This window comes from Ammospiza nelsoni, chromosome Z (assembly GCF_027579445.1).
Source record: "Ammospiza nelsoni isolate bAmmNel1 chromosome Z, bAmmNel1.pri, whole genome shotgun sequence".
NCBI classification, from domain to species: Eukaryota; Metazoa; Chordata; class Aves; order Passeriformes; family Passerellidae; genus Ammospiza; species Ammospiza nelsoni.
In genome coordinates, this window is record NC_080669.1 from 46,322,258 (window position 1) to 46,339,649 (window position 17,392).

General features: G+C 47.4%; 1 protein-coding gene across 1 annotated transcript; it reads right to left on the reverse strand.

Annotated features, from left to right (window-relative positions):
- Positions 1-8,088: 8,088 nt before the first annotated feature.
- On the reverse strand, positions 8,089-13,782 carry OTP (orthopedia homeobox). Its single transcript, XM_059492983.1, has 3 exons — positions 13,746-13,782; positions 12,383-12,792; positions 8,089-8,619 (listed from the first exon to the last, which is right to left on the reverse strand). Exons 1-3 carry the CDS (start codon positions 13,780-13,782, stop codon positions 8,089-8,091), a joined length of 978 nt encoding a protein of 325 aa, XP_059348966.1.
- Between the last annotated feature and the right edge of the window lie 3,610 nt (positions 13,783-17,392).

A 17,392-nucleotide genomic window follows, 5' to 3' on the forward strand; every position in this document is an offset into this window, starting at 1 on the left:
GCAGGGCAGACTCAGAAACAAACAGAGGCATCCCATGGAGGTACTGCCCTGACAATGTCAGTCTCTCAGAACCTGAGAAGTAATGGCCTGGCCCCATGCACAGCTACTCTGGCCAGCATGTCTCGGCTAGAGTGCAGGTGGGGCTCCAGCTGCCTTTGCCAGTCAAACTGCTTCTCTGGGAGTCTCTAGAGAATGTGCTGAGGCAAACAGGACATCTTTGGGATTTTCCACTGCTGCACAGACTCTGATACAAGGCAGGGCCAATTAAAATTGCCCTGAGTAAGTTGAAGGAGGAAGGCTTTTGCAACTAAACAATTTGCTGATGAGTCAAGTGCCATATGGTTTGATTTTTTTCTGCCAATTTGGAAATGAGAAGACCTAGATGTAACCTAGATATATCAAAGTCATTTCATGGAGGTTCACCAGTTGAGTGGTACCCATGATGACAGCTGAAGGTGAGGGCAAAAGGCATAGCCAGGAATGGTGCTTCAAATTGCTTTTCCCCTGGAGTGATTCACACAGGTAGTCACAAGAGTATGTGATGTGTCAAAATCCTAGAGGCAGCAGTGAAAGCAGGAGCAGGCAGGTAGATAATCTTTCACACAGAGAGTCAAAAACTGCTTTGGATCTGTAGTGGGTCTGGCTGACATAGAATTCATTTTCCCACAGTAACCCTCACAGTGCTGTGCTTTGCATTGGTATCTTAGTCTGAAGCTTGAGGCAAAATATAAGGATCAAAATGAGATTTAAACATCAGATGGGGCTTTGTGTCTTGGTATAAAAAGCAGCTCTAGAATGACTGGACAACTGCAAAATTAAAGGTGGCCAGCTGCATTTAAAGGAAAACAAATATTTGTGTATTCATATACATTAGAGATAGACCAAGTAGGGAGCACATTGTTTGATAAAGAAGAAAGTCATGAACTAGTTGAGGAGTTTGATAAGAAACTAGAGAAAAAAGAGCATTAAAACTGATGAAATTTGGCCACTTACATTACTTGAAGAGGAGACTTAGGTATCAAAACACTTAGATGCTTTTCAAACAAGTACCTGCAACACTGGATACTTTAATTTAGAGGTAATGGTGCAAGCAACTGCTGTAAGTTTAAACACTAAGGAAGATGTGCGTGGAAGGCACCAACAAGCAACAGGCTAATTTTGTGGTTTGGATGGACTGTAGAATCCATGGGTGAAATCTATAGATTTACACCCTGCTGAAGAGGCCAAGAGAGGACATGACAAGGAATGAATGACTGTTGGAGCAATTTACTGTAGACAGAACAAGAATCATCTTTGACTGAAATGAGAAAGGTCTGATTTAAATGAGGATACAAAGCACGTGATGAGTGGGTCAGAAGCAGCAGATTCCTGCATGAGATATTAAGACAAGCCAGAGCAATTAGCTAACAACACTGGGTCCTGCATCCTTTAGAAAACATCTCCTTTGTAGCTGTCTCTCCCTAGACAGGGTCCCCCAGAGCCCAGCAGCATTCCCCATACTGGCAGGGATCAGTCCAGTCACAGTTTGAGCAAACATGAGCTTAAAATTACAGAGCAGTTAAAGCAGAAATGGCAAAGTGGCGATAATATAAAATATAGTGGAATTATCTTCATGTATTTCTTACAGTAATTAAAATTTAAAGAATAAAGTATGAGTCATTTATTTGCTACCAAGACCTGAAGATCACAAGCTTACAACAAATACAGTTGTGGGTGTTAATTACTGCTTGAAATAGACAAAAAGATTAGAGCCACAAGCTGTACCAAGTATAATTCTTTATTTTGTAATTTAATATTCCTCCCTTTTCATTTCAATGCATTTTTATATGTCTGACCTTCTGTAGACTCTTCATTTTGTTCTCCAGTTGAAAGAGCAAAGCTGGTTAATTTCTGGTGACATTTTGTAGCCATGTAGAGGCTGAAATACCTTTTTACACTTGGACTTGTTTATAAATCTGAATTCAGTGGATGTCTCCCCAGCCACACAAGCCTGTAAGCTGGATGATGTTACTGGAGTGAGAGCCTATTCCTTCCCAGGGACTCCCTGAGTGGAGTTCACTCTGTTCTCAAGGGCCCAGTGAAAAGTACCCTATAATGACTTTAGCAATGGCAAACATCTGGACCACTCTATGTCTTCCTCACGTGTCTCCTACTCTCCCAGTGTACCACTGACTACATGGGCTGTGACTATGGCACAACCAAACCCTTCAGATTCAATGGCAAGGGGAGTCTTTGTGTTACAGACAAATCAAGTTTTGCCTGGACTTTGGTATAAGGCAGGAATCTCAAAATCACAGCCTTCCAGTACACAGGAATTTCATTATAAAGTAATGTTTATGCCCTGAAATGCTCCATGTAATTATTAGACACCAAAACCAGGGAAGGATGCTCGGAGCCATCCAGAAATGCTCTTTAAAAAGTTAGCAAAAAAATAAACCTTAGGAGCCTGTAAAAGAGCCACAGGGAATCATAGCTGGCACTTAAATTATATTAAAGGGCAATAAATTGAAACCAGTAAAAAAGAAATGTGTCCTTACAGGGTGCATTGTCAGCTTATGAAATTCACTGTAGCGGGAGGTCAGTGAAAGAAAGTCCATAGTTTGTTTTTTCCCAAAGCACTTTTTGGATCACTACCATGATGCTTCCAGTGCTGAGAGAAAAGGCTAATCAAACTTCATACTCCAAGGCACAAACTGTCTGTGGGGGTCAGGAGAGAACGTCACCCTCAGAGACAGTGTATTAAGCATATTCTGCATTTTCCCTCTCGACCTTCGAAGGAGGGTAAGGTTCTCTGCAGAATGGTTATATAACCTCCAAAGGCAAATTCTGCACAAATGCCTCTGGATTCCTTACTCCTGGGGAGGGATTCTCCTCTGACAGATTTCAACACCTCTAAAAGCACAATTTTAGCTCTGAAAAATTTATTTAAGCATTAGCATTGATGAATGATGCAACATAAAGGTGCAGCAGCACTCTTGAGCCCCAAAGACAGTCATGGGATAAGCCGAAACACACACAATTTATTGGCAAATAAGAGAGGCAACCTCCCACCCATACCATTGTACAACATCCCAGGTGGAAGACAAGGACAGACTAATCTGTGCATGAGCCCCAGCTTTGAGAATCGTGGAAGGGAGACATCCTCCTACCAGTTTTTCTCTGAGGAGTAGAACTAAATCTCACAGAAGGCCTTACATGGCTATTCATGAAGTCCCTCATGCATAGTTTAAATAAAAGTGTGCTGGTTAATCAAGCAGCATCCCCTGCCACATCCTAGGCAAGACCATTCCCTTCCACTCTTGGTGCTGTGATCAGGTGATCAGGTGAAAAATTAAAACTGTTTTACCTATTGTGCCCTTCCACCATGACAAACACCTCTGTTTTTCTTTCCTGGGTCCATTGGTGCAAGGGTAATGATTGGTCCATGATGTTTAAAAGGAGCCAGTGGGTTCTACATCTGTTTCTCTGAGTTAAGACATGACTACCAGCTGTCCAATAAATTTTTGGGGATATCACATGCATTCATGAAGTCAAATGGACTCTCAGACATCAGGTCTTACCTCCTCCATGGCTGGATGAGCTCATGTGGCATGAGGTGTGGTCAGATACTTGAATGTGATTCATGTGTGGTCCTCCTATATCTTTCAAAAAATAAAGTTTTTCACTATGAGAAAGCTGAGTGGTGGAGCAATTTTGAGTACCAACCCTGCAAATGTTCACACATGCATCTGCTGAATTCACTGCCACATCAGTAAGGGCTTCAAAGACTGCTGGATAAGGGCCTTTCCTTCTTTGTCCTGACTGTCCAAGCAGTAACTCTATTTCAGCTATCAAACCTAGAAACATACCAGCGACTTTACAGGTTGCTAATTTCAGAGGATTCCTCTCCCATTCACTTCTGTGTCACCTGTCCTGTGTTTATAACACACAATTCCTTTGTTCTCCTTTTCATCTCTATGCTGAAAGGCAACGCTTCCCAGAACAACCACCCTGAGCTCAGCCTTAACAGCAGGTAAGAGGTGGTCCTCTCCCTGCCAGAGCTTGCTTTAGAATGAAAGGAATCTTAATTCCAACATTGGAAATGAAGAAGATTTTGTTATTAGCTCTCATGTTAATAATTTCGAAAATACTGCCAAATCACTCTGTTCTCTCAGTACTCTCTGAACACAGCTGCATTAGGTGTTAGAGTGAATGGATATATTTCAGATGAAATATTTGTACTGAATTATTAGAGTAGTCTGTATTACAAAATTACTAATAAACATTGCTTCTGGCTCAATTTAGCCCGAACTCAGTGAACCTAACCAGTGGTGAGAAATCAAAAACTCTGAAATACCTGATGAATGAATCTAACTAATCAAGAAGCCCTGCAGGAAGTAGATGCCAGGATTAATGAGCCAGTGGTTTCACCATGCCATGCTGTTATTTCTTCACATAAATGCCCTCAGATGAGATTACCTTTGTCATGAAAAGGAGAAAAGGAAGGTTACATACTTTCAACTGACAGGTTAACTGCCATACCTCCATTACTGCAAGATACATTTTCATGTGCAGAGATTTTTATTCTGAAAAACGAAAATTTAAATACCACAACACAAATTAAACCACATTTTCATTTCTAAGAGCAGGGATCATTACAGCTAGTACAATAATATAATCCATGCTGCAGTGTTGCCTGATCCCTTGCCTTGCACAAACTTTCTTCCCTTATTAGTAATTGCTCAGTGATTGCAATCTCCAGCAGTGGGTAAGAGCAGATTCTGCCTTCCATGGGGATTTAAGCAGAGGAAGAGCGGAGAGAGAGAGTGTCAAAGCATTTCATCAAGAGAGCAAATGAAAGGTTCAGTGACATTATCTTTATGTATATTCCTTAGACATTAGGGGTGATGTTGTGTTTAGAGGAAAGTAGAATTACATGAATATGTGCCGTCGTGGAAATGAATCCGTACATAAGAACATAAATCTCAGTCTACTTGCACACTGGGTGGAACAGCTTAAGGCTAAAATGCACCTCAATGTAAGCAAATAAGCCCAGCTTGTGACAGCCCCAGCGCCTGGTGTTACCTACTTAGTCAGTAATAGGCTAATTGTTATTCAGCATAACTATTCTTGCTCAATTTGTATGGAATTCATTCATTTATTTTGATCGCTTTACGTGAATGAAGCAAAGCTGTTCATGTTGTTAGATAGAACTGGTTCGTGCTGTTTAATTTTTAGCTTTTAACATCAGCAAGATTGAGACTTTATAGGAAAATAATTCAGACAAAGCGTGTAGCATATGTGAGTGAAGCCTGTGGTCTCCTTCCTTCCACCCATGTTAAACACATAAGAGCATCAGCTTAGATGTTTTATGCTACAAAGCTTCAGCAGATGCTAAGGGTACATATAATTTCAAAAATCTCCAGGACTCAGAACACAAGGATCTATTGCTATGGAAACAAATCAAATTTGTATCAAAGTTGTGTAGGATCAAAAAGCTTTGCTCATAACCAGGACTACAGTTGCATAGAATATGGAGGAAATGATGGATGTTCTAAGAGCGAGCATTAAGCATCCCTTTCACAGACCTGCAATGTTCAGTGTCAAGAGTTGGATCTTACAGGTTGTGTCTCAATCCCCTGCCCCCAGCCAGAAAGAGCATTTTTCTCCACCACTGAAAAGCACATCTTTTTTTAAGATCTTCCATATCACACTTTACGACATTCCTACATCATAAAGCTGTCTTGCTTATAGCAATATAAAGCAGCTGTAAAAATTATGTGCTTGTAAACAACCTTCCATACATTTGGAAGAAGTAGAGTGAGATTTGCACTCTTCTGCATGAAGGTGGAGACTTTTCGCCCTCCTGGCAGGCCACACTATGGGGAAGAGAACACAGTGGAACTGGGAAGACCAAGGGACATCCCAGCTGGCTGCTACTCCCCTTGGCCTATGCAGGGTCACACAGGTTGCATAGGGAAGCTGGAGGTTCCCCAGCCAGCTCTGCTCCATAAGCTGCCTGTGTGCCCATGCCTTTGATGGCCGAACCAAGCTGAACACAGATTTCAATCTCGGAGCCAAGCCAGGCGAGGAGGGGCAGCTGCTCTGCCCGAGGCTGGGCTGGGGAGAGAGGCAGGGCTGGAAGGAGAGACAGAACACAGCAACTTCTTTTCCCAAGTGCTACTGTGGTGTGGATTGTGGTATGGGACCTGTCTTGCCTATCCTAGACTACCTCAGGTGGAGCATCCTGGTTTGCTACAGCACCTGCAGGAGCAGACTCCTGCTGGAGGGCGTAGGGCTCTTTCTTCAGGTGACTCCCAGAGGACTCACTTGTGGTCTGGATCACCAATAATTTATTCTGCTTTTATTTCTCTTTTAAATTAAATATGCATATGTAATATGCACTTTGGAGCGGGCAAGGACCCTTCTGTGAGTGCCTATGGAGTCGTGCACTCTCAGGTGTGTAATTAAGAGGTGTGTAATTGATGTACAAGGAGAAGAGATCTTAGTGTATTGCATAAAAGGCAAGGGGGGAAGAAGAAAAAAGAAGCCCAAACCTGGCTGTATGATGCTTGGCAATGTACTGCATTTCTTTTTCCCACCATATCAAAGTTTGCACGGGGGTAAAGCAAGAGTTCTCTCTTTCATGGGCCTTGCCTTGCCAGCAGTGTGCCCTCATTTCACATTCCATAAAACTGATCATCTCCCCACTACCTGCCTGCCTGCCCCAGCCTCCCGCTGACCCCCTCTCCTTCATCCCTTGTCCTTCCCTGCATCACCACAGAACTTTTTGTTACTCGCACTTTAAAGGCCAACCACACAGAAAGATTAACAAAAGTTTATTAATCATGAAGTATTAAAATTGTGACAAGTGAAAGGCATCAATGCAAAGTTAAGCAAGCAAACTATCCCCAAACTTGTGACAAAGGACTCAGTGAATACCACAGAAGGAAGTCCTGTCTATTTTTTTTTTTTTGCCTGCAGTTGAAGACACCTCTCATATCTCACACGCCACATCAAAATCTATAATTCTTCATATCACATACTGAAAATGATTTTACTTATCCATTCACATTAACTTGATATAAACGTGTCCGGAAAAGTCAAGTAATATGTTTTATATTAGCTCAAACATTTATTAAGTAACCCAAAGTTCAATAAATAAGCACAGACAATAAGTTAAAACATATCACGAATCGACCAGTATGTAACAAGAATGCTTTATCTACACAAAACATCCTATTTCACATCGTTTGTTCATTCCTCCAGTGGCCCTGCCCTGCGGCGGGGTGACCGGCACATGCAGGCGGGCGGGCCGCGGGGCCGAGCCGGGCCGGGCCGAGCCAGGCCAGGCGGGGCGGGGGGCGCGGCGGCGCCTCCGCCGGCGCTGCGGAGGGACAATAGCAGCAGGAACGTAAATAACTGCGTAAATAAAGGTAGGGAGGATCGGCAACTCAACTGTCACGAAATCAAAGATCCGAAAAAGGGAAGCGCTCTTGCGCGCTTTTTTCTTCCCCCTTTTATCCCCTTTGTTTTTTACAAAAAGAAGCTTTAATTTTTTTTTCTTTTTTTACCCCATCACATTCGCTGTCGCTCATTAATGCTTAATCAAAATGGATTTGATTCTCTCTGGGGTCTCTCCGTGCCTTTTCGCGAACCCGCCCGGCCGTCCCCCGACGGCGCCCTCGCAGCGGAAGGAGCCGGCGGCAGGTCGCCGCTCCTAAATAAACCATAAAAATCATTAAAACAGAAACAAAAATGCATTTCTTTGCAAAGCCAAAGCCGGGCGGGCGGGCGGCGGGAGAGCCGGGTCGTGGCGACGGAGGGAGGCCGAGCGGGGCTCGGGGCGGCCGCGAGGCCTGCCACCGCCGGGCGGGGCGGGCCTCGGGGCGCAAGGGGGCGCGGGTGATGCGCGGGGGCACAGGGGGCTTGGGGAGGGTCGGGGGTGTTTCTCGGCCCACAAACCAGTCTGTTGGTGTCTGATTTCAGATCCTGAGTCGACTCCCTGGTAAGTCGGGTGGGGGAAGGCGGGGGCGCGGGGCGAGGCGGGGGCGCGGGGCGAGGCGGCGGCGGTGGGGGAAGGGGTGGCGCGGGGCGAGGCGCCGGCCATTAGGTGAAACTCATGGAGACTGTGTGCTCTAGTGCTTTGCGGCGGAGGGAGGCGATGCTGGTTCCCCGCCACACGTCGCTGCTGTCCGGGGAGCTGCAGAGCTGGGGAGAGCCCGTCACGTTGCTGGGGCCGGGCAGGGAGGCGGGCACCATGCCGGGGAAGGCGGGCTGGTAGAGGTGGGACTGCAGCCCGGCGCCGTTGGAGCCCGCCAGGCTGTTGGAGAGGCCCATGGAGTTGGGCGGCGGGCCGGCCGCCAGGCTGCACTGGGACAGGGACTGCGCCATGGCTTGCTGCCGTCCCAGCGCCGGCGGCAGCGGCAGCTGCGACACGCCGGGCATGGCGGCGGCGGCCCAGCGCGTGTCGTTGGCGTGGAAGGAGCACAGGCTGTCCCCCATGGCGGCGGCGGCGGCGGCGGCGGCCGAGGGGAACTGCGGCAGCCCCGGCGTCGGCAGCAGCGTGCCCGGGGCGCGGAACACGTTCGTGGTCTTCTTGCGCTTCTTCCACTTGGCACGGCGGTTCTGGAACCAGACCTGCGGGCAGCGACACGCTCCGTTAGCCACCACCACCCCCCGCTGCCGGGACCCCCGCCCCAGCTCCCGCCGCCCCCTCAGCCTCGCCCCGCCGGCCACGGTCGATCTGCACACCCACAGCTCCACGCGCGTCCCCATCACAGGTCAATTAAACCACTGGAACTTTTTATAACGAAAGCGATCGATTTCTCCGTCCTGGGCAGGAGACTCCAGGAGAGGAACCTGGCCTGCCCACGGCGGGGGAAAAAAAAAACAAAAAACAAAAAAAACCCAATCAGTCTACGGCTCTGGGCCTTGCGTGGACGCGCTCCCGAACCGCCTTCGGAGCGCGGCCGACGGAGAGCCCTGCCCCGGGCCCGGCCAGGAAACCCTTGCTCGCACCAAACCGCCCACATTTGGGTTTAAAAAAACCCCAAAAACATAAACCCAAACCTATACTAACAAAGCCAGAGGTGGTTTAGGTGAATGGGTGCTCGTGGTGGCACCGTGGCAGGGATGGTTTGGTGGGTCTCCCCGCACCGCGGCCGAAAGCAACCGAGACAGTCGTGAGCCGGGAGAGAGCGCGTCCACCTGGAGTCCGAGGGAGCGCAGTGCCCCATCCTGCCGGATTCCACCCTCTCAGGCTCCACGGGCGGACTGAGAAAGGCGGACGCCAGTTAGCAGGAATGAACGGCCGTGAGGGAGCTAAATATTATATGAATAATCGAAAAATCGCGTTCAATTATGTTTTAGGGTTAATAGTCAAATTGCGGCTACAAAATCTTTTTATGTTTCATGGTTTGTTGATGGTGTAAAGAATCTCCATCAGGTCTGATCGCCTAAGTTCATAGCTACACTGCATATGCTTTTAAAATGTGAATGTTTCCAGTTGAAAACTGGTGCATGACAGATTAAAATGCAAAGAAAACCTGGGGGAGATTTTGAAAATGCACACATGACAACTCTAGAAATATATTAACCATGAGCATTTGGAAACTTTGAACTCCTTTTAAAATGCAGCTAGCCTCTGAAAATTATTAATACAACAGTGAGAATCTAATGGAGGTTGGAATCTAAAAACCTACCTTGATGATATCTGCTGTTACAGTAATATAGACATACTGTAAATGTATTTTAAAATATATAGCCCATTTAATTCCCCAGCTATAAACGGGTGAGAGAGAGTGAAAGCGATAGAAAGGGAGACAATATCACTTTTGTTTTTCTTCTTCTTTTTTTTAAATGTTCTTTTTATGTTTTTTTTTTCTTTTTATTTCTTTTTTTTTTTTTTTTCTTTTAAGAAGCCAAAGCTTTATGAAGATCTCATTGGAATCCAGCAGATGATTAATGTGAAGATTTGGTAGGAAATCTGGAGAGCTGTATTAAAGCTCAGATCTCAGGTTCATTTCGATCAGCCAGCCGTGAACTCTGGGCCGAATTCATTACACTTTAATAGTGCTGGGAGAGGAAGAAAATGCAATTTCTCATTCCATTAGAAAACTAGAAAATACTCTCAGCTTGTCCCCTATTAAGATGTGGCAGGTGACGGGACCATTGTGGGGGACACGGTCAATGGAATTACAGCACATTATTTTTGTTCATATAAAATATTGGAAGGCAAGCCTGACTGTGCAGAAGTTATTTCACTGATTTAGTTTTTATGTAAATAAAATATTGAAAGTTAATTAATCCGTGCTAGAGACTAATGATTATGCTTATTATATTGCATTTGATCGCGTAATTTGCATGATTCTCGCATTGCTGCTTAATAAGCCATTCCAGGTTATAAATAATTCTGAAATTGGTTTCTAATAATGGCATGCTATAAAAAGAATGGTTTTATTACAGCAGCTTGAAAAGCAGAGCAATATCAGATGTGGAATTGGACTCTCATTTAAGCATCAGCCAGTTTAATAATTATTTAAATGTATCATATACATTAAATACAGATCTAAAATTAGGAAAGTGGTGATTTATCCTAGCATCTAAAACCCTTAAAAACATATACAGCCGCTATAAATTAAGCATTTGGAGCATTCCTAATCAGTGCAGAGCCCATGTACTGAAAGGAATGTGTAGGCTATCTACACATTTAACTATAAAGAAAACTCTAAAGTACTCGTATAAGAACATAAACTAATTATTATTTAATTTAAATTTGATCAAGGACTAGTGATACATCGGATTATGAAGTAAATATATTAAATTTTTTTTGCCTTAGATTACATAATGTTAATCATTTTGAAGTGTTAATTAAGAAGGTTATGTTGATCTGATTACTTTTTAAATTACAGAACATTATTGTAAAAAAAAAAATTTAAATTGACACTCTATTAAACTGTTTTTATCAGCAGTCGCGAGCTATTAGCATTGGTTTAAGATTATGCCAAGGCCATTAAAACACTTTGTCTTTCTTTCTACGAATTTCTTTGATGTGCTGTTAGAAAATAACTATTTCCATTTTATATTTTACTTCATTTACCACACTCCTAATATTGAAATTGGTATCATTAACCTTTGGGAAACCCAATAAAGTTTAATAGACCTCGTTTTCTTTTTTTCATAGAGTCAGTTGTCCAATTATATTTTATTTGTGAATCTAATCTCTTTTTTAATTTAAACTAATTATAGTTCTGTGTAGGCTGAGTGAAATTGTTTTACTTTTTAAAAACAGACGTGCTTTTTCTGTCACATTCAAGAACGGAATCTGTTTTCTTTCATAAAATGTTCATTTAGGGATTTCTCTTCACGTGTCTTTATTTAGCTGAGGATTTTAGCTGTGCTTGCCGATAGGGATTTTGTGACTGCGCTGAAGTGCTTCAGCAGCAGCAGCCCCGGCGCACTGTGCTGAGCCGGGGTGCGCATCCGACAAGTGCCTCTATTGTGCAGCCTGTCATTCCTCGGCATGGACTCGCCTAGAAAGTCGCTACAATAACCTTATGCACAAAAAAGCTGCGTCTGAGCAGTCTAGCGCTTTGCACCTTCTCCCCATTTACCATATTTCGTTTACATTTATTTGTCTAAATAGTTTCCTACTGTCCGGTGTGCATATATATATATGTCTATGTGTGTATATATACGTATTTTAGAGAACAAAGTGCGTCCTAGCTGATGAAGTTACTCACTTCCCCCGCCATTCCCAGACATTATAAAAGCCAGTATGGGGAAAGTCCGAGTACAAACACAATTGGCTTTTATCGAAGTGCCTTTTTACGAGCCGGTATGCCTTCCCTCGCACCCCACCTCGGCTCTCAGGGCGGTGGGCTTTGGCGGACGCCCCTGCCCGGCGCTGCCGCGGCCGTGTGGCCATCAGCACCCTGGACAGCGGCCCCGCCGCCGCCACCGGACTCCGCTCCGGGGCAAAAGGAGTCATTCCCGGCAGGTCCGGCTCGACTCTTAGCGCCGGGCTATTGCGAGGACTGAGACCGCTCTTCTCGGGCTGTCCCTCCCCGGACTCCCTCCAGCCGCGGGTGGGGCCGTGGGCTGAGGGAAGGTCAGCCCACGCCCCGCTCGGGACCACCGCGCTGCAGGTGGGTAGGATAGAGGAAAAGGGGACACCCCAAGGTGACACTTCTACGGAAAGGGGAGCGACGCATGTCTGATTTCAAGGCTTTCTGACCAAACTGTTGCACTCAGAGGTGGGTTATTTACCCCGTCGTCGGACTGAGGTTTGGGGCACCCACCCCGCTCCCCGTTGTGCCTGTCCTCGCCGCCGGCCGGCCGTGCAGCCGTCCATGCGACTGGGGAAGGGCGGCAGGCACTGCGCGGGGGCGGCTTTTCCTACCTGCACGCGGGACTCGGTGAGACCGATGCGCAGGGCCAGCTCCTCCCGCATGAAGATGTCCGGGTAGTGAGTCTTGGCGAAGCTCCTCTCCAGCTCGTTGAGCTGCGCCGGCGTGAAGCGAGTGCGGTGCCGCTTCTGCTTCTGCTGACCCTGCTGCTGCCCGGCCTGGCTGGAGTTCTGGCCACCCTGCTGGCCTTGCTGCTTGTCAGCGTCTTTGGCGCTGACGGCTAGAGAGCTGGGGTTGGATCCCACCGTGGTGATGTCCTCTCCCGGCAGCAGGGTGGTCCCTTCCACCGTGTCCGAGTTGGGAGCCATGTCTCCTGGGTGTCCCCCCGGATCCGAGCCCCCGACGCCAAGCCGACACTTGACTGCCTCCCGGTGTCCCAGCAGCTCGGCCGCGTCTTTCATCCCTGCGGAAGCAAAGGGGCGGCAGTGACTCGGCTGCGGCTGAGCACAGATCCATCAGAGTCCCTCTCCAGCGCACTGAACTGGAGAGAGATATCCAAGCACCGCCACAGCCTCCCCCCGCCGTCCCCGGCCGGCCGCCCGCCAGACCCGCAGCCCTGCTCGGCTCCACGACACGCAGACAGCCCTAGCCCGGCGCGACCCGGGCGGCGGGGAGAAAACTTTACATCGAGCAGCTCCTCTTCCTGCTGAAATAACCAGTTCCCTGCCCGGCCTTCCCTTGCAAGACCAAGGGAAGGGAAGAGGAGGAGAGCAAGTTTTCACGGGTTCAACTTGGGTTTTCCAGCGGAGCTGGTAAGAGAAAGAGACGGAGAGAAAGAAATAAGGCTCGAGCCGCCCTGTTGCCGGGAGCGTTACCTCCCCGCCAGATGCGCGGGGACCTCGGTCAGTCTGGCCGATCTTTCCCCTCTCCTCCTGCCGCTTCTCTAAACAAATTCATGAATAACCATAAATAGATAGATACAGATATTTCTCCCTTTTCTTTTTCTTTCTTTTTTTTTTTAATTTTTTTTAGGAAAAGGAGGGAGAAAAGCAAACGGGTGAGCAAGAAAAGGCCACACAGAACTCCGTAAACACCATCGAGCTCATCTGTCCTAAAATAATAATCATAATAATAATAATGTGTAGGTATGTATATAAAAACTGGGGAGAGAAAAATTAAATGATCCACAACTCGCTGTAGATCTACATACACCGTAGGTCACACTCTCTTCTTTTTTATGTTAAATCAAATTAAACTTTAATACAGTACAATTACTTTTAAAGGAATTAGCCCATTTAGAACGCATTAAGGTAAAATAAGGAACAAATTGTCAATTTCCTGCCCCGGCTTCCTCCCCGCTCGCCGCCGCAGCCGGTGCAGCCGCCGTAGGGCGGGGGGGTGCCGGGGGAAACTCACCGAGACGGGCGTCCAGGAGGTCGGCGTGAGACAGCATCGCGCACCGCTCCAGGGCGAAGGCTGTTCCCCCCCAAATTTTAGCGGCCTTAAGTTATTTAAAATAGATATAAGATATGAGATATATATATATAGATATATATATATATATATATAGATCGTCTAAATGAAAGAAAATTCGGTGTGTGGTTAAAAAGGGGGTCTCTTGCATTATAATGTCCTTTAGAGAGACGGGGAGGTGCTTAACACTTCAATGAACCCGTGAGCAGCTCGGCGCGGGGACCAATCAGGAGGGCAGCCTGCAAATGTCAGCGCCCGGAGCGCCCCGCTCCGCCCGCCCGCCGCCCGCCCGCTGCCGCCGCCCAGGCCTCCCGCCGCCCCGGCCGGCCCGGCCCGCGCCGCGCCCGCGCTCCCTTACCCCGCTCCGCCGCCTTGCCCGCCCGCCTTCGCCTTCTCTCCTTCTCTTCCAAACGCACATTTGCCACACTCCTCCGCTCCGGGTCGCCCCTGGTTTACAGGCTTTTATCGTTTTTAATGCCTCCTCGGAGCGCAGCCTCTCACCGATCAGTCTCCCGAGGGTCTCGCAAGCTCAGAGCCCACTGAGGGCTGCGAGCGGGGCAGACGGGTGGAGCGGGGTCGGGCAGCGCCGGCCCCGCTGGCCAGCAGTCCCGGGAACCGGGAGCGGGAGCGGCAGGGGAAACTGCAGCCAGGCTTTCACCCACACGAGCCCCGACGGCTGCGGGGCGTCCAGGAAAGAGAAACTTGCCCGAGTTCCCGCAGCGGGCCGTGCTGCACAGGCTCGCCCGGCCCCCGGGGCTGCACGCTCGGTGCCGAGGCAGAGCGCAACGAGGGGCAAGGGAGCCCAGGACCATGCGTCCCGGCCGCCCTGCCTCCCTGCCCGGGATTTGAACGCCCGTAAGCCCTATTTTTCGGGTAAAGTTTCCAAGTTCGGCTAGCCTACAAACTCAACTTAAAGCAGTAAATAAAGTTAAATGCTTTTTATTTTCCTCTTGAATATATTAAACTACTTGAACAATTTAAAGTGCTTTGCAGAAGTGAAGCGAACCATTTCTAATGTTCTGATTTTTCAAAGCCAGCCAACAACAAAGTTTAGATTAGTAATATATTTCTAACCAGAGTAATTTTCAAGATCATTAGGCATTTATGTAATTAGTGCCAAATCTATAAGCTTTTATTACGATTATTAGAGTAAAATCAGTATAAATTTGTACTAATTTACTACTGTTTAGACTTGGCTGTCAAGCCAAGAGGTTCTTATTGTAAATGATAACTGAGGAAATTAAGTGCAAAATTCTGTACCATTTCTGATCCGCTCCTAAACAATCCGTTTCAATTGTATTTGTAGCAGAACATAATGCCCTTTTAAAGTTATTTGACTTGTATTTTTATTTGCAAAACAAGAAAAATACCCTCTACGCGGGCACAATGAAAACTGATATTTACTACTTCCAACTTGATTAACATTGATTTTTAATTCAAAAGTGATGCAATTAAGATTATTCATTTAGTGCAAATAAAGCTTCCACCAAAAAGCGAGCCCAGTGAAGTCTATGTTAAATAAAACGGAGCCAATGGCTTTTTTTTCCCGCCATCCAATTGACTTACACGAAACACTGTAAATACTTCATGCGAACAGATGCAAGAGTGGTTTTGTTTGCAGCTCAGATGTGCAGGGGTTTCGGCAGAGACTGAAGGAGACAAAGGAACCGGCCGACCGATCTCTAGGGCAGTTTTGCTGTCTTTTTTTTTTTTTTCCCTCCTCCCAGCTCAGGCTACATTGATTCAATTCGGCTTTCGAGACCTCGGGATGTTGCGAAGGACCTGGGTGCTCGGGAACGGCCGCTCAGAGCAGGGAGAGAGACCCAGAGCCGGGCCACAATTTAGCCGGAGACAGTGGGAGAAAGAAAGCAGATGGAGGTGGGGTGGGAGTTTCGGGATTATTATATTCCCCCGGCTGGATGGGTGACTACGGAGATAGCACATTTGCTGTGCTTTTTTCCTTTGAAAATTATTCTCTGTGTGCAGCTGTAGGGCAGGAGGGGAAGACCCGGCGGTGGAAACCGCTGGGAGGAGCCCCCCGGCCCGCTGCCGGGCGTCGGGACCCGCGGAGCGGAGCCGGCGGAGTCGCTGGGGAGACGGGCCGGCGGCGCGGGGGCGACGCGCAGCCTTTCGTGGCCGTGGGAGCCTGGCCGTGCCCGGGCCGGGGTGAGGCGGGCGGTCAGGGGCTGGCCGGGGCGCCAGGGGCTCCGTTTTAGCTGAATGTATCGGCACAAGTGTGCGGGCGCTCGAGGTGCCCGCAGTCGGCTTCCGCCGAGCGCGCCGCGGGCAGGGTGGCAAGGCGTGCGTGTGCATCTATTCCGTGTTTTTGTATGTTTCAGGTCGATAAATAAATGTGTAATAGTTAATGTGCAGACACATCAGAGTAATAACAATGGGATGAAATCAAAGGATTATCAATCTCTGTTAGTAACTGCTGAATAACAATGCTGCGGTGTGATTGATAGCGCGCTTCATTTTATGACTTTTCTATTGCTCTTGATTTTTATAGCAGTATAAACAAACTAAATCATTTCTTCTAAGACTTCAGATCGCAATCGTCTTAAGGGAAGGGGGGAAATCAGAGAAGGAAGTCTGCGGTAGAGAAAAGAGCGGACTGGGCTGACACGCGTGTCAGAAAGAAAATGACAATGGGGCACATGTAAAATACCCTAATCACATTCCGCTTTCGCGCACTCCTGTTTTGTCAAGTGCCCGAATTCACCTGGGCAGCGTCGGAGATGTATTTACAAGGATTTTATTCCCCGTCATCTTTCCATTTTTCCAGTGTAGCCAGAAAACTGCCAGTCAACTCCATTCCCTGTTACAATTTACGGTATTCCCCACATGATCATAGGAACTGAAGTTCCTAACAAGGAAAGGCTTTAGCACAATGGCCAAAAATCTTCAGAGTGACACGAGTGTCTTCAGAAATCACTTCAGAGCAAAGTAAAAGGATTTTCTATGACGGATCCAGTGATTTTTCCTCAATAAATAGGTTTTAGATTGTTACACACACGTAGAACTGGAACAAAGGGCAGTACCAGAAAATATATTGGTTGCCCCTAATAAAATTTATTTAGACAGTTTATTTCTCATAAAAAATAGAGATTGAATTTCGTACAGAAGCGCCTGCCAAGAGGCCAGGCACTGGGAGATCATCTCCCCCCGCACCTTCCTTTGCCTTTCTTTCCTTTTCCATCCCATCCCTTCCTTTCCCTGCCCTGCCCGGCGGAGCCCGGCGGGCCCGATCCCGGGGTCCCGGCCGGGGCCGGCTCTGCCCTCCCCTGGAGGGCCCCCCCGCCCGCGCCAGCCGATCCGCCCGAGCGAGGGCCGCGGGAGCGGGGCGTGCCGCATCTGGGAGTAATATAACCCTAATTCTCCAGCGCTGTGACCCTGGTAAGAAAGGGTAGAGAACTTTCCAAACCCCAGAGCTCCCCCTCTCCCCTCCCCGCTAAACTCAAGCCCTGATTGAATGAGGCTGTAATATAAACAAGTGTATTTAACCAATTCTGCTCTGATTTAGAAACAGCACCTTCTTTTATCAGAATAATTATATTTGGACAGAGAAACACAGTAAAATAAGGTTAAAC